At 40.9% G+C, this 21,788-nt stretch overlaps 1 protein-coding gene across 1 annotated transcript in view; it reads left to right on the top strand.

Moving 5' to 3' along the window:
• The first annotated feature begins 5,720 nt into the window (after nt 1-5,720).
• ADGRE1 (adhesion G protein-coupled receptor E1) overlaps nt 5,721-21,788 on the top strand; it is a 43,775-nt gene continuing 27,707 nt past the window's right edge. Inside the window, exons 1-2 of the mRNA XM_090289508.1 lie at nt 5,721-5,801; nt 17,848-17,936. Coding sequence (XP_090145634.1) covers nt 17,906-17,936 — 31 coding nt within the window. The 5' untranslated portion in view covers nt 5,721-5,801; nt 17,848-17,905. The remainder of the gene's footprint in view (nt 5,802-17,847; nt 17,937-21,788) is intronic.

Raw genomic sequence — 21,788 nt, forward strand, 5'->3', positions numbered from 1 at the left:
CCATATGAGACAGGCACCCATCTAGCTGTTGCCCTCGTTGTAGTTCCCAGTGTGGGTGGGTTTGCAGATGTTCTAGGACTTTGGGGGCCCCTAAAACAAACAGACTCTGCTGAGAGACTGGCAGTTTTTTTATAACACCCCAACCCTCACTGGTTTTTACAGTCAGAAGCAATGAGGCTTTATTTTCCCTGGCACTGGAACCATGAGCTGCGTGGTCTGGTCTGGGGCTGGGATTGCTCCCAGGTGTCCTTCCCTACTTTTATAATGTGTGATTGCACTTTCCACCAGCTAGCCACAGCTGCTGCCTTGCTGCTGCTGCCACCACCACTACTGCCACAACCACCATAGCCACCACACCACATCTTCTTCACCCCAGCTCCACCCCTTTTACCTGTCTTGATGACTATTATTTCTTTATATCCTTTTTGTTGGGCTTCCATGCAGTTCTATTTTCTGGTTGTTTTTAGTTTTGAGGTAGTTGTATTCCTTCTTAGTTGTGGAGGGAGGTGCAGTGTGTCTGTATATGCCTCCGTCTTGACCAGAAGTCTCCCAATTTCTTAACCCTGATCCATTCTGATGTTTTCTCAATAGCATTGCATGTAATTCCTGAACATCTTCAGCCTACCCTATGATTTTATTTCTTTTAAAAAGTATTTTATTTATTTATCTTCAGAGAGAGGGGAAGGGAGGGAGAAAGAAAGGGAGAGAAACATAATGTGTGAGAGATACATCGATTGGTTGCTTCTTGCAGCCCTCAGTTAGGGACCTGGCCCACAACCCGTGCATATGTCCTGACTGGGAATTGAACCTGTGACCTTTTGGTTTGCAGGCCAGCACTCAATCCACTGAGCCACACCAGCCAGGGCTGATTTTACTTCTACATAGCATGAAAAGAAAACTTAGAAAGCTCCAGTTATGAAATGTTGGAGGTTAATATACATTTTTTGCATGAATTACAATTTGAATGTTGTGATAACTACATGATCACCACAGAGAGAAAACAAAAGCCAATGTTGTCTGGATTTATGGAAAATACATCTAGCGGAGTCCATGGGTAAAGGGTAGGATTTTGCCCAAATCCAAATAGGTCAACCAGGTTCTCTGTTTAAACCAGTATGGGATCATAATTTATTATTTCTTTATTTTTTATTAAGAGAAAATCACATAACATAGAATTAATTTTAACCATTGCAAAGTGTACAACTCAGTGGCTTTTACAATAGTCAAAATGTGCGGCTTTGTGGAGCTATATTTTATTTATTTTAAATTGGATTTATTAGGGTAACATTGGTTAATAACATTGTATAATTCTCAGTGTACAAAATTATAATTTGACATCTGCACACTTTATGTCCTGCTTCCAACCTGAAGTCTAGTCTCTTTCCATCACCATGTATTTGACCCCTTTACCCACTTCGTCCTTCCCCCACCCTCTTTCTCATCTTGTGATGTTCATTCTGTCGTGTGTACCTATGAGTTTGCTTTTGCTTGTTTTGTTTGTTACTTTTGTTTTACAGTCCATGTATAAGTGAAATCATACTGTTCTTGCCCTTATCCATCTGACCTATGTCACTTAACATGATGCTCTTAAGCCCCATCCATGCCGTTGCAAATGACAGTATTTCATCTTTTCATGGCTGAGCAGTACTCCATTGTATATATGTACCACATCTTCTTTATCCATTCATCTGACAATGGCCACTCAGGTTGCTTCCATGTCTTGGTCACCATGAACAATGCTGGGTCATATGGAAGTGCCATTCTTAACTTTCTGAGAAACTTCCATACTGTTTTCTGGAGTGACTGCACTAAATTACATTCAGTGGGTTATGTTTTAAACCACCTCAGATACCAAGTACAATTAGCATGAGAGATTTGTTTTAAACAAAAGTGACCTTCTTTGCTACGGGCAAGATTCATTTGGTTTCCAGTGAGCCAGTGGATGAGACGAACACTGTTCTTTCTGAGCTGCTTACCAGGACCTTTTGGTACCCAGTCTAGGTTGTCATTCTGATAGGGTGCAAATACTGGGCTCTGTTGATCTTGTCTTACAGGGTGGAACACCTTCGCCACATTTCCAGCCACTCCTCCTGTGGAATGCCATCATTTCAAGGCATGGGAAGTTAGTTTTCTGAGAAACAGTTGTTAAATGACTGGCAAAGAAGGAAGTGGCATTGACATTTTGTGCTTGAGTTCCACAGTTTGGTGGAGGATGATATTTTCTTCTTTTTTTGAAACGTAACTTCCTCTTTTGTTACAGTTAATAAAAAAGGGTTGGCTTCTGGTTAGAATGAATAGACCCGGGTTGTATATTAGTCGTCTGCTTGGCAACAAGCAGCTGGCCAGACAAATGGATTAAATGAAGAACCTATTTATATAGGTGTGGGCAGATAAGACCCAACTCCAATGTGTGTGTGTGTTGGGTGGGTGGGTGGGGTTGTTTTTATACCGGCAAGCAATTCTTCTACACCAGCAAGGTGATCTATAATTCAGTTCAATTCTGACACCATCTACCTGGAGACAATATCAGATCCCACAGGTTAAGAGCTCCACCCACTACTTCAGACAGCTGTCATAAGTCCAGATTAACACCTGTGCTTCTGATGTACTGGCTGTAGATTGGAGATTCCCAGGACTCCCTCCTTGAGTTCTATTAATTTGCTAGAGTGACTCACAGAACTTGGAGAAACATATTACTTATAAGATCACCAGTTTATTATGAAAGGATAGAACCCAGGAACCACCAGATGGAAAGGGTGGGGATCTTCCATGTCCTCTCCTGGCACCACTCTTCCCAAATATCCATGTGTTCAGAACCCAGAAGCTTTCTGAACCCTGTTCTGTTGGGTGTTTTTTATAGAAGCATCACTATATAGGCATGATCAATTAAATCATTGGCCATTGATGATTGCTCCAACCTCCAGTCCCTTGCCCCTCTGGAGAAATGGTTGGTTCCTCTGGCAACCATCCCTCATCCTCTGGTGCTTTCCAAAAGTCACCTCATTAACATAAACTCAGTTGTTGTGGAAAAGGACAGAATATTCTAACAAGAAATGCTCCCATTGCTCTTATTGCTCAGCAAATTCCAAGGACGCAAGGAGCTCTGGGCCAGAAACAGATCAAGACCAATGATATATTTCTTACTATAAATCACAATCTCACAGCAGGGCTGAGGATGGTGGGCAGCCTGGGAGTAGCAATCATGGGTGGAGCTCTTATCAATCCTTGGCTTAAAGGTGCATGGGGAGGGAGCAGTTATAGAAACCTGGAAAGGGCCTTAGCCTGTGACAGAAGAATCCAATCACCTGGGAAAATAAATATCCCCTTCTCTCTCCTCCAGTCCTTTTCTCTCCTTCCATGGCTACCATTGGCAAAATGCAGCTGAAGACAGAGCGCAAGAGGGTCCTGACGGTGCAGCCCATGCAGGACAGCCTCCCAGTGCACAGGGCAGTGGGGAGGAGAATGGAGAACGGTTTCTTTCCCAGCTGCCCAGAGGGAATTGTTGCATGCTTGTTACAGTCTGAGAGGTGCCACACCTCCGTTCCTCAAACGGCATTTCTCCCTGGGTTTGTGGAACCCCCTGGAATCCTGTGACGGTGACAGCCTATGGCTCTTCCAAGGGAAGGTGAGATAGTTAAGCAGGGATTACAGAGCAAGGTCATCAACAGGTTCTCTTGTCTGATGGCTTCTAATTTGGTTAGTTTTTATTGTTCATTGTCTCATGGGCCACTCCACTATTTGTATATATCCCTCTTTGTGGTTTTGCATTCAAAATCTCCAAGAGTGACATAATCTGGATGGATTGGTCAGTCAACATCAATAGAGAGAATGGCTTTAAGGTAGACTTCTCCGCTGGGCCACCCTCCTAGGTCCAACAGCTGCGATTAGGAGTTGAAGTCATGGGGTACCATGCCTGACAATATGTGTGCAAAGTACTTCTTCCAGTCTACTTTGTCAATTGAAAAATCATATCAACTAGGTGTTTTGTCACTAAAAAGGATTTATTCAGGAAAAAGAAAGGGTGGCAACTCAGTGCACACAGACATGGAAAGCCACATGCACACTTTGGCCTGCATGCCGAGATGGAGGGGTATTTGTAGGAGGGAAGATAAAGTTGAGGAAAGGGGAAGTTAGAACCACAGAGCTTCATTAGAAACATAGGGCTTCCCCCCTTTTCCCATACGGTTCTCTCGGTTATGTTGTGAGAACTTTCTTAAGCCCTGGCTTTTCCCATAGACCCACATGACATTATGTTTGCCTACAGTTCTAGTTAGTCTTCATCTACTTTGTGAAGTAGATCAGCTAAGTTTGGCTGTATAACAAATCACCCCCAAATTTCTTTTGCCTAAAACAACAGCTGTATTATTTTATTCATGATTTTGTGGGTTGGCTGGACATTTCCTTGGTCTAGGCTAGCTTGGCTCATCTCTGATGGGTTCTGTCCTGCAGTTTTGGTCAGTTGGTGGGTCAGCTGGTGGCCAGATGATCTAGCATGGCCTCCCTCCTACATTTGGTGTTCGGCAGGTTGGTAACCAGAGTGATGGATTATTGACCAGTGAGACTTGTTTGTCTTCCATATGGCCTCTCCTCCTCTAGAAGTTTCGCTCAGGGTCATTCACATAGTGATCTCAGGGTTTCTAGTGCATCAAAAGAGAGCAAGCCCCAATGTGAAAGCGCTTTTCAAATCTCTGCTTGCATTCTGTTCATTGTTACTGTGGCCAAAGACAACTGCGTGGCCAAGTTTGGAGTCAGTGTGGTAGGACTGCACATGAAGGAGGGTCATTCTGGCATCTGTGTGCGCACATAATCTGTTACATGGAGAGTTAGGCTGTGAGCACATGAAATGCTCAGAATTGCGGGGACTGCTGGTTCTGGCATTTCAGTTAACATCCAGACAGTTTTCACTTCAGCTCAGCTGACGTGGCTAAACCCTCTTCCCTTTGCCACACAAGAGAAACATTTTGAGGATCACACGCAGCAAATATTTTGAATCTGACATGGAGGGGCTGAGGGCCAGCCCACGTATGCGGCTATATCCATGTGATAATTTAAGTATTTTATTGCATTGGCTCTAATTTATAAAAAGAAATGGAAAACTGGAAAAAGAAGGTGTTCATATTAGAGATAATAAGGCAACGTTTCATAAATGTAATAAAGCCAAGACAAGGTGTGTATTTGGATTTGTCAAAGTAGGGGATATTTACCAGTTTTGGTGGATCTTACAAAGATTCTTCTAATACAAATGAGAAGAAAATTTCAGTACACCGTGCCAAGGGGACCAGTCAAAAATTTTACCAGCCAAGTGGGTGAGTGTGATTATGTTTGGTGACCCTGTCTCAGAGACCAAGAATATGGGCAGCCACTTTCCCAAAGTGGTAAACAGAGAGGCAATATGACAAAAGGAGCCTGGGTCATATGGATCCACTGATTCTCTCCCATACGCTGGCTTTCAAGTCTCTCACTGAAAAGTCTACCCACTTGAAGGAGCGTCCTCAAAGCTGAGTCCCTTTTCTTGGGGTAGGTCGAAGTTGGCACCACTCTCCATTACTGATTTCCATGTTGGCCCCATCACCATTCCAAGTTCGTTTTCGAAGGCACTGTGCTATGGTCCACCCTCATCACGTACTACCTTAATGGTCCCCGCATTATGCAAACTGCCCTGCCAAAACGCCAGCCTGCTCCACCCACAAGGCTCCTTGAGAAACAAGCTAAAGATAATAAGCCACGTACTTCCTTCTTCTCTTAGCTCTGTCTTAGAAGCTGGCAGACTGGGTGACAAGTGAGAGATTTTCATCTTGTGGGTAAGTAGGACCTGGTTTAGTGTTTTTTTTTTCCATAGAAAATAAAAAATGTTTCATGTGCAATACTGGGTCTAGAGAAATGTTCTGGCACTGAAAAAAAAATTTAAGGAGACCTCATTACATGTCCTGTGGCTTTATTTCTTGAAAGCTGCTTTGGGGCATCTGTCTCACATCCATTTGGCCACTTGTGCTTGGGTGAGGAGTGGATGCTAGGTGATAGTGAGCCACAGTCTAAATGCTTGAATACATTGCAAAGAGACGTGAGTAGTGTATTAAGGAGTTCAAGGGAAACTAAATAAGAAAGGTGGAAGAGTGCAAGACAGAGTCTGAAACAGATGTAACAGATAACCCAGTTGTTACTAAAAATGAGAAAACAAGATCTAAAATTATGAGTGAGTTTCTCAAGGTCCCATAGTGAATTACCAAGCCTGTCACACGCCACACACCTCATCCCCAGAAACACCAGCGCAATTAGCACCAGGCTCGCTGGAAAAGGCTTGTCTATTTTACTTATGGTCACAGTATCTACAGGTAGGTAGTTTTTCAACCAGCTGCTTATTATGCAATGGTGGGGTGGGAAGAGGCCATGAAACCGATTTAGTGGGTGCCAATCAGCATCTTAAAAGGAATGAAAGGACGGTAGTTATAAAATATCGAAAGCCGCATATAGTTAATATTGATTTGTGAACCTTGGCTCAGTTCTCTTTCTTTCTCCCTCTATCTCTCTGGAGCAAAATGTATTTCTTACAGTTGGTCATGGCCCAAAGTCTCTGCAAATCAGCCTTGACATCTATGTGAAGTCAGCCAGACACAGAAAGACAAACACTATGATCTCACTTGTATGTGGAAGCTACAGTAGGTCAAACTCACGGAAGCAGAGAGAGGAGCGGGATGCCAAGGGCTTGGGAGAGGGAAACGTGGGAGGTGATGGTCAAAGGGAATCAAGTTCCAAGTATGGAGAATGAGTAAGTTCTGGAGATCTATACAGCATAGTTTCCATAGCTCACAGTACTGCATTGTGTACATAAATTTGCTAAGATGGTAGATCTTATGTCATGTGTTGCTACACACACACACACACACAAATCATAAAGGGGGCAGCGGGACACATTTTGGGAGGTGATGGGTATGTTCATAGCGTTGACTGTAGTGACTTTTACGAGTGTGTACTTTTCTTCAGACTCATTGAGGTGTATACATTATACATGTACAGCTTCTTACATGCCAATCATACCTCAGTAAAGTGATTTAGAAAACAAACAAACACCCAAATCAGCATTGCTAGAGGTCTCAGCTGTTCTTGAAAACACTAGCACCTCTTTCACATACAATACGCACCTTATTTCAACTGGTTTCAAATGAGACCTCAAAAAAGAATGGTCCTTATCCAGACAGGGTTCTCTATGCTGGGTATGTCTGCAGTGTATGTTAGAGTAGGCTTTTGGAAGGAAGGAAGAACATGAACCAAAAAGGGAAATAAGTGCTGAGAGAAGGGAAGGCGTACAGGAAGTGACCGAGTAAAGTTCCTTGAAGACTGGACAGAATGTGATGGATTTTGGTCAGAGAGTATGCACACTCGTTCTGTATTTAAGGAAGTAGTGGATTGGAATGTCTTTCAGTAGAGCCTATGGTCTCCAGTTCTACATAGTCTTCATTGCTACCCCAAATGTCCTCATTTACTTATATTCCATGTTTCTCTCTTAGGAGGTATTGGGGTTCAGGTGCTTGGTGTGGGGGTTAAACAATGGCTTTGGATTCAGCCCAACTTGGCTTAAGTTTTAATTTTGCATTTTCTGTAGTGGCATCATCTTGAGCAAGTGATGCAAGTGACAGAGCCTCTTTGAGTCTCGATTTCTGCACTGAGAAGTGGGGATCCCGAGAAGAGCCACGTCATAGAGTGGTTGTGAGCTTTCTGGGAGGTGATAGCATCAACGCTCTTAGTGAACTCTTGGTCCGCCATAGAAATTTCACAGATGTTTTTAGGAAGTGATAATGAAAAAGCTAAGAGAAGTATCTGCAGCAAAATTTGATTTACATGGTAGGTCCCAGTGCATAATGTGGGACTAGCCTTTTCAGGGCCAGCAGGAAGAAGAGATTTTTCTGGAATGGGTCATCTTGGACCACTCCTTTGCTCCCGTGAGGGCTTCACAGGACCCTTGTTAATTCTTATCACCGATGGGTAATGGATCAGTCCTTAGCATGCGAAGTCATGATTATAATTGGAGTCATGGACGGGACATGAGAGTTCTCCATGACCACCACTGTCTCTACCACCACCACCACCACCACCACCACCATCACCATCGCCATCACCATCACCGTCATCACCAAAACCACCCCCTCCACTGTCACTACTATCATGTACACCATTTTCATTCACCAATACCATTATCACCATCATTGCCATGGCAACTCAAGAATATCCCAACCTGTAGAGAGTTTTTATAACAGTTTATTTGGGCCAAACAGAGGACATGCCTGGAAGCAATATCTCAAAAGACTGAGAAAAATGCTTCCCAAAATGACAGTGTGCAGTTTCTTTTGCACTTTTGGAATTGAGGGAACATGAGGATAAAGAAAATTACATGAACATGGAAGAAAGCGAGGCAGGAAAATCTCTATGACTGGATTGCCGGATAGTAAACAAGATTATGAGCTATTGAGGGTGGTTGTACTTCCCAGGGGTCTGAAAAAAGAGGCACTTCAGAGGTGCGTTAGCCCTAAATGTACAAGAACAGTGGTCAGGGTTTCCTTAAGGCAAAGACAAACCTTTTATATGTCTGGAGTGTGACTACCCACTATGACCTGCCCATTAGGAATTTATGTCCACATCACCCTGTGAGGTTACTTTTGGTCACTGATTTGTTACAGAGCCTCCTTCGTTGTCCACAGCCATCACTTCCACCTTCACTGCCACCATCGCCATCATGTCCACCATCACCAACATCACCACCATCACCACCTTCACCATTGTTATCAGTATCTCCACCACCACCACTGCCATCATTATGTCCTGTCCTCATCACAGTTCACTTTATTTAGCACTTGCCATGTGCCAGGCAGGTGCCACGTGCCATGAAAGGTCATCTCACTGAATGAGCATGGCGATACTATGAAGTATATGCTTTTTGTTAGCTCCATTTTGTAGATGAGGAAACAGGCTCAGAGGCAAAGTCACCACCTCAGAGTCACCAAGCTAGTCACTGCAGATTTGCAATTCAAACTCAGGTTGTCTCAGGCGCTGCCAGCACCTGACAAGAGAGAAGTGATCTACAGGGAGGCCCTGAAGGACTCCACTCTCTGATAAAGCAGAACGGTTAGGTCAAAACAGGGACATAGAGAAGGGATGGAGCTGCCAAGAGAAACCATTTGAAGCCACTTTGTTTCCTCTCCTTAAAATATTGTGACTGTTACATTTTTTTCCCCTGAAGTAATGTATAAAATTTAGCATTACAGTTAAAAGGAATTAAAAACCACTCATAATGCCATTCTCTTATTAACATTTATGATTCTTTTAAATGTGATATTCTTTATTTTAATCTAGTCCCTGCTCTTATCCTAATGCTATATCACAATTGCTTTCCATGTTATTTTAATAGCTTCCTACAAAATTATTTTATTTATGATACTGAATTCTTTGCATTGCACATATTTAAATGCTGCCTTTCCACTGATCTTTTTATAAAACGATTTATTTATTTAAAAAATTTTATTTATTTATTTTTTAGAAAGAGAGGAGGGGAGGGAGGAAGATGGAGAGAAACATCAGTTACCTGGCATGGGCCCCAGCGGGGGTCCTGGCCTGCGACCCAGGCATGTTCTCTAACTGGGAATCAAACCGGCAGTCTTTCAGCTTAAGGGATGATGCCCAACCCATTGAACCACACCAGTGAGGGCTACAAAACTATTTAAACTGTCACTATATTTTTCCCATCAGTGTCCTTAGCATCACTTTTGGGTGGCTTAACTAGTTTACGAGTACATTATCTTTGCTAATGTGCACTTGAACTTTCATCCTAAACCTCAACTGCCCATCAACATGACTTGATAACAATGCTTTTTACATTTAAAAATGATATTTCTGTGGCAAATGCTGCTACACTGTTTTAAAGCCTTCTTTGAAAGGCTCATTCACAGAAATGTCTAGTACATACTTACATTATTCTCTCCTCTAAAATAACAAAAATAAGATGGATGTAATGCAACTTTTAATTTAGATAATTAGGAGTAAATAAATATTTGTGTATAAGTCTTCAGTTTAATAAATGTTAGGTTATTGGGGTAAAAAAGTAACAATTTTTGAATACAAAATACCTTTTCTTGGTTCAAAATCCAGATTTTGAAAGGGTGAGATGTGAAACGTCTCCTAGCTCCTGGAGGATGTTTTTTCCCAGCCACTCGGTTTTCAAAGGCAATAGGTATTCTGAATTTCTTAGGCACCTCCAGGAACATTTTATGCCAATACAAACTCATTATACACATGTACATGCATTTGATGTGTTTATATGCTTGTGGATAGGCCCGGATGACTGAGTGCATACACACATGTACAATTGTAGAGAGAATAGATAACATTTGTGTAAAACGGAGGCGCTCGTTTCCATTATATAAATACATTATAAATACAGGAGTGAGCAAAAACAGGTTACAGTTGTTCATCTGGATACATATATAATACAAGAATAAACTGTGTTTTGTGTACTCAACACTGTAAACCTACTTTTGCCCACCCCATATATGTACACATTTCTTTTTATTTATTTACTTATTGTTTTTCTGTTACAGTTGTCCCACTTTTCCCCCCATTGCTCCCCCATACCCACCCAGCCCACCCCTTCTCCCACAGTCAATCCCCACCCTGTTGTCCATGTCCATGGGTCATTTATACTAGTTCCTTGACTAGACCCTTCCCTTACCCCCCTTCTCTTCCCCCGTCCCCCTGTTAGTCTGTTCCTTGTTTACATGCCTCTGGTTCAATTTTGCTTATTTGTTTGTGTTGTTCATTAGTTTCCTGTAATAGGTGACAGCATAAGGTATTTTTCTTTTGTTGCCTGGCTTATTTCGCTAAGCATAGTTCTCTCTAGTTTCATCCATGTTGTTGCAAATGGCAGGAGTTCCTTCTTTCTTTCTGCTGCATGGTATACCATTGTGTAAATGTACCACAGTTTTTTGATCCACTCATCTACAGATGGGCACTTAGGTTGTTTCCAGCACTTGGCTATTGTAAATAGTGCTGCTATGAACATAGGGGTGCATAAGTTCTTCTGAATTGATGTTTCAGGATTTTTCAGATATAATCCTAGCAATGGAATTGCTGGTTCAAAAGGCAGTTCCATTTTTAGTTATTTGAGGAAATTCCAAACTGTTTTCCATAGTGGCTGCATCAGTCTGCATTCCCACCAACAGTGCAGTAGGGTTCCCGTTTCTCCACATCCTCACCAGCACTTGTTGTTTGTTGATTTGTTGATGATGGCCATTCTGACCAGTGTGAAGTGGTATCTCACTGTGGTTTTTATCTGCATCTCTCTGATGGCTAGTGATGTTGAGCATTCTTTCATATGCCTGTGGACCCTTTGTATGTCCTCTTTGGAGAAGTGTTTGTTCAGGTCCTTTGCCTATTTTATAATTGGGTTATCTGTCTTTTGGTGTTGAGGCATATAAGTTCTTTATATATTTTGGAGATCAATCCCTTGTTTGAGGTATCATTGGCAAATATGTTTTCCCATACAATTGATTCCCTTTTTATCTTGCTGATGTTTTCTTTTGCTGAGCAGAAACTCTTTAGTTTGATGTAGTCCCATTTGTTTATTCTTCCCCTTTTTTCCCCTTGTCTTAGGAGATATATTGGTGAAAATATTGCTGCATGGGGTATCTGAAATTTTCCTGCTGATGTTTTCCTCTAGGACTTTTATGGTGTCACAGTTTACATTTAAGTCTTTTATCCATCTTGAATTTATTCTGGTGTAGGGTGTAAGTTGGTGGACTAGTTTTATTTTTTTTGCATGTCCCTTTCCAGTTCTCCCAGCACCGTTTCTTGAAGGGGCTTTTTTTACTCCATTTTATGTTCCTTCCCCTTTGTCAAATATTTGTTGACTATATAGACCTGGGTTTATTTCTGGGCTCTCTATTCTGCTCCATTGATATATGTCTGTTCTTATGCCAGAAGCAGACTGTTTTGATTACAGTGGCTTTGTAGTATTGTTTGAGGTCAGGTATTGTGATTCCTCCTACTGTGTTCTTCTGTCTCAAGATTGCTGTGGCTATTCAGAGTCTTTTTTGGTTCCATATAAATTTTTGAAGTATTTGTTCTAGGTCTGTGAAATATGTCACTGGTATTTTAATAGGGATTGCGTTGAATTTGTAAACTGCTTTGGGTAGTACGGACATTTTAATGATGTTGATTCTTCCCATCCATGAACATGGTGTATGCTTCCATTTATTTGTATCTTCCTTAATTTTTTCTTCAGTGTTATGTAGTTTTCCAAGTACAGGTCTTTCACCTCCTTGATTAAGTTTATTCTTAGGTACTTTATTTTTCTTGTTGCTATAGTAAATGGGATATTTTTCTAGTTTCTATCTCTGATATTTTATCATCGATGTATAGAAATGCCTTTGATTTCTGAATATTAACTTTGTACCCTGCTATTTTTCCATATTCACTTATTAGTTGAGTAGTTTATTAGTGGAGTCTATAGGATTTTCTATGTACACTATCATGTCATTTGCGAATAATGACAATTTTACTTTCTCTTTTCCAATTTTGATGCCTTTTATTTCTTTTTTCTTGTCTGATTGCTGTAGCTAGAACTTCCAAGACTATGTTGAATAGGAGTGGAGAGCATGAACATCCTTTTCTTGTTCCTGACCTCAGGGGAAATGCTTTCAGTTTTTTCCCATTGAGCATGATGTTGGCTTCAGGTTTCTCATATATGGCCTTTATTATGTTGAGGTATGCTGCCTCTGTTCCCATTTTGCTGAGTGTTTTCATCATAAATGGGTGTTGTACTTTACCAAATGCTTTTTCAGCATCTATGGATATGATCATGTGATTTTTGTCTTTCATTTTGTTTATGTCGTGTATTATATTTATTGATTTGTGAATATTGAACCATCCTTGCATCCCTGAGATGAATCCCACTTGATTGTGGTGTATGATCTTTTTAATGTGTTGCTGGATCCGGTTTGCCAATATTTTGTTGAGGATCTATATTCATCAGCAATATAGGCCTGTAGTTTTCTTTCTTTGTTGTGTCTTGACCTGGTTTTGGAATTAGGGTGATACTGGCTTCATAGAAAGAGTTTGGGAGTCTTCCCTTTTCTTAGATTTTTTGGAATATTTTGAGAAGGATAAGCAATATTTCTTTCCTAAATGTTTTGTAAAATTCACTTGTGAAGCCATCCGGTCTAGGGCTTTTGTGTGCCAGGAGTTTTTTGATTTCTGCTTCAATTTCACTAGTTGTTATTGGTCTGTTCAGGCTTTCTGCTTGTTTTTGATTCAGCTTTGGAAGATTGTATGTTTCCAGAAATTTGTCCATTTCATCTAGGTTGTCAAATTTTTTGCTGTACAGCTTTTTGTAGTAATTTCTTATAATCCTTTGTATTTCTGTGGTATTGGTTGTGAATTCTCCCTTTTGTTTATGATTTTGTTTATTTGGGTCCTCTCTCTTTTTTTCTTGATGAGCCTGGCTAAAGGCTTGTTGATTTTGTTTATCTTTTCAGAGAATCAGCTGCTGATTTTATTGATCTTTTGGATTGTTTGTTTAGTCTCTATGTCATTTAATTCTGCTCTGATCTTGATTTCCTTCCTTCTACTTGCTCTGGGCTTTGTTGGTTGTTGTTCCTCTAGTTATTATAGCTGTAGGGTTAGATTTTCTATTTGAGATTCTTCTATCCTTTTTAGGTAAGCATGTATTGCTATGAACTTTCCTCTCAGGACTTCTTTCACTGTATTCCATAGGTTTTGGGCTGTTGTGTGTTCATTTGTTTCCAGAAACTTTTTGATTTCTTTCTTGATGTAATTTTTAACCCATTCATTATTTAATAGCATGTTATTCATTCTTCATGAGTTTGAATGTCTTTGAGTTTTTTCCTTGAGGTTGATTTCCAGTTTCAAGGCATTGTGGTCTGAGAAGGTGCTTGGTATAATTTCAATTTTCTTGAATTTGTTGAGGCTTGTTTTGTGTCCTACCATGTGGTTTATCTCTGAAAATGTTCCATGTGGACTTGGAAAGAAAGTATATTTTGCTTCTTTGGGGTAAAAACTTCTATATATATCAATGAAGTCCATTTGATCTAGAGTATTGTTCAATGCCTCAATATCTTTGGTGTTTCTTTGCTTCAAAGTCTGTCTATTGTTGACAATGAGGTGTTAAAAGTCCCTTACTATGAGTGTGTTGCTGTTGATATCCTTCTTGTAGTCTTCCAAGATATTCCTTGTGTATTTGGGTGCTCTTATGTTGGGTGCATATATGTTTATATCTTCTTGATGGATTGTTCCTTTAAGTATTATAAAATGTCCATCTTTGTCTCTTTTTATGGCCTTTGCTGTGAAATCTGTTTTGTCTAATATAAGTATTGCTACCCCAGCTTTTTATTTTTATTTTTTATATCCATTTTCTTGGAATACTTTTTTTCCATCCCTTCACTTTTAGTCTGTGTAGATCTTTTGTTTTGAGGTGGGGCTCTCGTTGACAGCATATATGTGGGTCATGTTTTTGTATTCATTCTGCTACCCTATGTCTTTTGACTGGAGCATTTAATTCATTTACATTTAAGGTTATTATTGACAGGTATTTCTTCATTTCCCTTTGTACCTGTGTTCCTCTCTCTCTCTCTCTTTCTCCTTTTTCTTAAGGCATTCCCTTTAGCATCTCTTGCAATGCTGGTTTGGTGGAGATGTATTCTTTTAGTTTTCCTTTGTCTGGGAAACTCCTTATTTCACCTTCCATTTTGAAAGAGAGCCTTGTTAGGTAGAGTAGTCTTGGTTGTAGGCCTTTGTTTTTCATTGCTTGAAATATTTTTTGCCATTCCCTTCTGGCTTATAGTGTTTCTGTTGAGAAATATGATGATAGCCTTATTGGAGCTCCCTTGTATGTTATTTGCTGTTTTTCTCTTGCTGCCTTTAGGATTCTCTCTTTGTTTTTGAATGTTGCCATTTTAATTATGATGTGCTTGGAGTGGGCCTCCTTGGGTTCATCTTCATTAGGACCCTCTGATTCCTGTACTTGTGAGACTTTTTCTCTCCTCATGTTCAGGAGGTTTTCTGTCATTACTTTTTCAATCAGGTTTTCTATCCCTTGCTCCTTCTCTTCTCCTGGTATCCTATGATACAGAGATTATTACGTTTCATGTTGTCCTGCAGTTCTCTTAAATCTTCTTCATTATTTTTTATTCTTTTTTTCATTTTGTTGCACTGTCTGGGAATTTTTCTCTACTTTGTCTTCTACTCACTGATCTGATCCTCTGCTTCATTTAGCCTGCTTTTGATTGCTTCTATTGTGTTCTTCAGTTCAGAAATTGTATTCTTCATTTCTTCCTGGATCTTATTGATAGTTTTTATGTCCTTTTTCATGCTGGTGTAGTTCTCAGTAAGTTTGTTGTAGCTTCCCTGGAGTTCTTTGTAGTTTCCCTCGAGTTCTTTGTAGTTCCCTGGAGTTCATTGTAGTTTTCTTTGAGTTTGTTGAGTTCATGAAGGTTCTTCATTACCATTGTTTTTAATTCCACGTGTAATAGTTTGTTTGCTTCTATTTCATCTATCCCTCATTCTGGGAATTCCTCCTTTCCTTTTGATTGTGTCTTGTTTCTTCATCTCTTCATTTTAGGTGGCTCTTCTTATCTGTTTCTCCTTCTTAGATTGATCTGCTTTTATTTCCTGCCTTTGTGGTGTGACCTTCTTGTAGACAGTTGTTGAGCTGTTGCCTCTGTCTGATGCCACTTGGAGGGGAGTAGTCTACTTAAGAGATTTCTCCCATAGTACTAGGGATGAGTGTGCACTGGGATCCGGTCCTCTGCTCCCCCAGCTCTTTCTCTAGAACCAGTACCCAAAACTTTTCCAAAGCACTTCTAGCTCACTTCACCCTCCTATGGGTGCAGCCTGGGGTGAGTGCGCTCCCATACCCCAGCTAGGGCCAGGCTGAAGGCAGCCAGTGGTGTGCGGGGGCTGACGGACTGGAGCGCTCCCACCTGCATGACCTGCGGTGGGGTGGAGAGTCGACAAGTGTGCTCCTGCACCTGCACTCCTCACGAGTCTTGCCCCATCCCTAGCCTTTCGTCCCCTATCTGCAAAAAAAATCAAAACACAGACACACACACACAGAAACACAGAAACACACACACACACACACACACACAAACATGCTGCTCCTTACCTCTCAGAGCCAGACACCACCTGGCCAACTCCTGGCTCTGCCAGTGGGCAGAGCCTCGATCTCCACCCCTGACTCCTCTCAGCGGAAACTTAGGGGCATTGCAAAATTTTTGTGCAGTCCCACCCCCAGGCTAGGAAGCCAAGCCAGCCAGAACTCATGTCTCACCCCTTTCTCCTCCACGATCCTCACCAGACAGGTTGCTCCAAGATGGCCTCCTCTGCTGCCAGCAGCACCAAGGCTTAACTCAAGCCAGTATCCAGGTGTTAACTGAGGTACTCTGTTCACAATTAGCCTAAACTGAAGACCGGTCTCTGGAGCAAGCAAGCACAGCCTTCCCTCACTCCTCCGCCATCTTATACCCCCCCCCCACATATTTCTAATTGTGTATAATATGCTAACATTTTCTTTCTTATCTCCCCTATTACTCAAGTGTTAACATACATCTGCCCCTTGGTATCTATCTAATTGACAGTACACATTTAAGACAATCTTTTCTTTCCCTTTTCAAACATATACTAATTTAGTGACAATAACATCATGAACATGCAGATCCTTCACCCAGCTCTAAACATGACCAATTTTGTTTCAACCTGACTCCCACTTATTCCCCAAACCTCTTCCCTCCCCAGATATCTTGACATAAACTCTGTGAATCACATTATCTCACCTGCAGAATTTTTAGTACATATCTCCAAAACATCAGGAGTCTTCAACAGAGTCCTTTTATCATACCTATAGCTTCCTTTGGAACAGCCAGCTGAGTTGACAGGTGAGTGAACTACCATATCAATGAAAAATGCACAATTATTGTTTTGAAGCCCATCTGCTAGTTGTGTGATCTTTAGCAAGTTACTTAACTTCTCCAAGCCTCAGTTTTCTTTTCTGAAAAATGGGGACCATTATAGCAGCCAGACCACAGGACTTCTGTCAAGATAACGATATCTATCACCCAGGGGAAGTGTCTTGCCCAGAAATCCTGTAAATGTCAGCCATCGCCACCTTCATCAACATTGCCATGATCATCATCACTTTTACTTCCACTTTAATGAAACTGTCCAGAAGATCCTTATACAGAAAGCTACTGTGAAGGAGAAACATCGATTGTTGCATCTCATATGCACCCTGACCAGACAGTGAACCCACAACCCAGTCTTGTGCCCTGACCAGAATCAACTGGTGACCTTTTGCTTTGCAGGACAACGCCCAACTGAGCCACACTGGTCGGGGTACACAGTCACTTTTTAGTGTCATCACATCTCTAGCCTTGTGACCTTTTAAAAAATTATTTGTTTGATCTGGTAGCCAGTAAGGCACTGAAATTTGTTGATATAATTCTGTCCCTTTTAATCTAAGTGCCGTGTTTTTTACCTTAAATTTTCTTTGGAGGAAGAAACTGGGTAGTTTGCTCATGCTGATTGCAATAGACTATGATTTTAAATTCTAACAGGATATTCCATTAGGTGCATCTTCCTCACTTGTTGGGTTGTGAATACGTTTTTGATAAACTACTGTGCTCTGATCATCTTTGCAGGGGTCTGTCCTTGAAGTAATTTCCTAGATATAGAATTGGTGGGTCAAAAGCTGGTCAGGAATCAAAGGGTTTTGATGACTATTAGCTGCCTGGCTTCTAAAGTCTGTGACCATCAGAAATTGATTTCCTCGGGACTTATTCATTCCAGGAGCCCTTGCCACGTCCTGCTGGAGAGGGTCTCCGATTGTCCCTGCTGCCTCAGCGCTATGGGAGGCAGGTGCCTGCCCCTGCTCTCAGGTGAGTAGGACAGAGGATTCCCCACTCTTCCCATGACCCCATGTCCTAGCTTTGGTTGCTTCCCCAAATTAACACCTTCTCCAGAAATGGCTGTGTGCGCCTGTCCTATTAGAAACTTTTGAGTCACTTAGTTGCTCTTTTCTAAAGCAGAACTGAGACAAAAACTTGGGTGTAAGCAGATCCCAGGAGGCACAGGAAGGGATGTTAGAGAGGGAAGGAAAAACGAATGAAGAGCATGTCAATGAGCGGTTACTGCTGGGCTAACTGTCATTTAATCCTGCTGGGGACTCTTCAAGTGGCTTTATGTAATGTGCCTTTGAAGGGCCAAGAGTCTGAGCTATTTATCCTTCAGTCCTCATCTCACTGCTTGATGACCGTGCCTAGTGTCACTCCCAAACACTTTCGGCTTTTTCCCCCAAGGACTGAGAGAAATGCCCTCTTACAGAAAGAGACAGTAACTTCTCTGCATGCACAGGACCGCTGTGGGGTAGGATAAGGGGGCACTTCAGGTGTCTGCTACACTGGTGACCACCAAGATGGTCCGTGCTTGGAGTACCTTAGCTTAGCACATTACAATGACCTGGCCCTACCTGCCCTTGGGCTCAGGGCTTCAGGGTCTTTGAAGCAGGAAAAGTACCATCAGACAAGTCAAATGCAGGCTAGAAGTTTTGAAAGAAGATCTAAGCAAACATGTGAAGTCCAATATTCTGTGCCAGGAGTGAGCAGCTTTTTTTTCTGCCAAGAGCCAGATAATTATTATTCTCAGTTTTGTGAGCCCTTTGGCTCTGTCTTAACTCTTCAGCCCTGCATTGCAAAAGCAGCCGCAGACCTTACCTGAACCAATTGGCATTGCCATGTACCAAGAGAACCTGATTTATAAACACAGAAATTGGAATTTCATATAATTTTCATGTGCTGTGAAATATTCATCTTGATTTTTAAAAACCATGAAAACCATTCTTGATTGATTGTGGAAGAAGGGGTGGGTGGGATGGGGGCAAGCAATGGGGGAAAAATGGGACAGCTGTAATAGAAAAACAATAAAAAATTTAAAAGAAAATAAAAGAAAACCATTCTTGGCACAAAAAGAGACAGTGGTCTGGACTTGGCTCAAAGGCTACAATTTGCTCACTAGGAATCAGGAAATATATATATATATATATATATATATATTTTTTTTTTTTTTTTGTAAAAACAGCATTGACAGGGAAATTGCTGATGTTTGGATGTTTTTGATGTACAGAAGTGGCCATGTGATATGATTTGGCCTAATACTATGAATCCTAAAATATGATGGTCTTGTCAGTACTCAATGATAGAAAGAAGAGGAGGTAGGAAGAACAGGTGTTGACCTTATCTCTTCCCCTTCCATAGGATACACCAAGTTACCTGGATTTTATTTGTCCCACTTACATACTTCTGGGGCTGATATTGGTCATGAAAACAGATGCCTCCCGGATTTAATGAAAGATTCCAACTCAGCCTGCTTGCAGTAAAAGGGATAAGGGCAGATCCTTTTCCCAGTGCCTGGTTATCCAGCCCACCTACCACAAGGGAGTGATATTTGTAAATTTGTGGCAAAGTTGTCTGCATTTCTGAATCTCCAACTCCATAGGAAGCTCTGTTTAGTCACAGGCTAGAGACACTTTTAGGTCATCCTCAAAATAGATCGTCCTGAAAGCATCCTTCTCCATTCCAAATTTGCCACAGATCTCGACTCCTGGGATTCTTATGGTCTTCGTTGTTTCAGTCTCCCTTTATTCCAGAGAATGCACTGCTTGTAAGAGGTTAGGCCTGTGCTGTGTGGTACCACCGCCACCAGCCACGTGGAGCTACTGAGCACTCAAAATAAGGCCAGTCCAGGTCCATACTGGATTTCAAAGACTTAATATATACAACAAAGAATGTAAAATACTTTATGAATAATTTGTTTTATATTGATTAAGTGTTGAAATGATAACATCTTGGGTATAGTGGGTTAAATAAAGTATGTTATTAAAATTAATTTTACCTGTTTCTCTTTGCCTTTTAAAAGTGGATGAACCTAGAGGGTATTGTGCTAAGTGAAATAAATCAGAGAAAGACAAATACTGTATATTTCAATTATATGTGGAATGTAAAAAAGACAAAAGAATGAACTACCAATTTGTATTTCTTAATCCCTTCACTTTTTCACCCAGTCCCCCACGCCCCCTCTTATCTAGCCACCATCAAACTGTTCTCTTCTGTTCATTTATTTTGTTTCTTAAAAAGATTTTATTTATTCATTTTTAGAGAGAGGAGAAGGGAGGGAGAAAGAGAAAGAGAGAAACATTGATGTGCAAGAAAAACAATTAATTGCCTCTCACATGTCCCCTACTGGGGACCTGGCCTGCAACCTGTCCTAACTGGGAACCAAATCAGCGACCCTTCAGTTTGCAGACTGGCACTCAATCCACTGAGCCACACTAGCCAGGGTATTTTTTTTTTTTTTGACTCAACATATAAGTGAAATCACATGGCATTTGTCTTTCTTTATCTGACTTACTTCACTCCACATGATACTTTCTAGGTCCATCCATATTGTTGCAGATGGCAACATTTCTTTTTATGTGGCTGAGTCATATCCCGTTGTATATATGCACCACTCTTCATTCACTTATCTGTTGATGGACACTTAGGTTGCTTTCATATCTTGGCTAGTGTAAATAATGCTGCAATGAACATAGGGGTACATATGTCTTTTCAATTTAGTGTTTTGGGGTTTATTTGGATAAATACACAGAAGTGAAATTTCTGTGTCCTTCTTTTTCTCTTGTTATAGCCTTTGTTTTAAAGTCTATTTTGTCTGGTACAAGTATTGCTATCTCAGCTTTTTTTATTTGTTTGTTTTCACTTTCATGAAATACCTTTTTACATTCTTTTACTTTCAGGCTGTGTGTGTCTTTCAATCTGAAGTGAATCTCTTGTAGACAGCATATGTAACAGTCTTGCTTTCTTATCCAGTCACTCATCCTATGTCCTATGTCTTTTGATCGAAGCATTTAATCCACTGGAATTTAAAAGAATTGTTGATAGATATATTTTTATTGCCATTTTATTATTCTTATTTTGATCTTCCCTGCCACCCCTCCTTTTTTCTTAAAGAAGATCCTTTAACATTTCTTGTAATATTGGATTGGTAGTGATGAATTTCTTTTTCTTTTTCTTTTCTGGCATGCTATTTATCTCTTCTTTGATTCTAAATGATAACCTTGCTGGGTGGGTAGAGCAGTCTTGGTGGTAGGTCCTTGCTTTTCTTTACTTTGACTATTTTGTGCCAGTCCCTTCTGGCCTGCAAAGTTTCTTTGGGAATTAGCTAACAGTCTTTTTTTTTTTTTTTTTAATATGCTTTATTGATTATGCTGTTACAGTTGTCCCAATCTCTTTTCCCTTTGTTCCCTTCCACCCAGTGACCTCCCTTCTTCCAGTTGTTCCTCCTTAGTCCATGCCCATTGGTTGTGCATATGGTTCTTCTCAACATCTTCCTGTCTACTCCACTCCCTCCTACTATGCTTCTTAATTCCTGTACCATCTCCCTCTCTTTCCCCCCTTCCCCTTCCCAGCTGACCTCCCCGCAAAATGTTCCCCATATGTATAATTCTTTTCCCACTCTCGTCACCTACTTAGTTTGCCTTTGTTTCAATACCCTAGCTTCTGTTGTTGGTTGTTGTGATACAGTTTTCATTTTAATGTTCATAGTTTTGATCCTCTTTCTCCTAAACAAGTCCCTTTAACATCTCATATAACAGAGGTTTGTATCTGATGAACTCCTTCAGTTTTACTTTGTCCTGGAAGCACTTTCTCTCCCCTTCTATTCTGAATGACAGCTTT

This window comes from Furipterus horrens, unplaced genomic scaffold, assembly GCF_987537825.1.
Source record: "Furipterus horrens unplaced genomic scaffold, mFurHor1.1.pri manual_scaffold_10, whole genome shotgun sequence".
In the NCBI taxonomy this organism is placed as follows: domain Eukaryota; kingdom Metazoa; phylum Chordata; class Mammalia; order Chiroptera; family Furipteridae; genus Furipterus; species Furipterus horrens.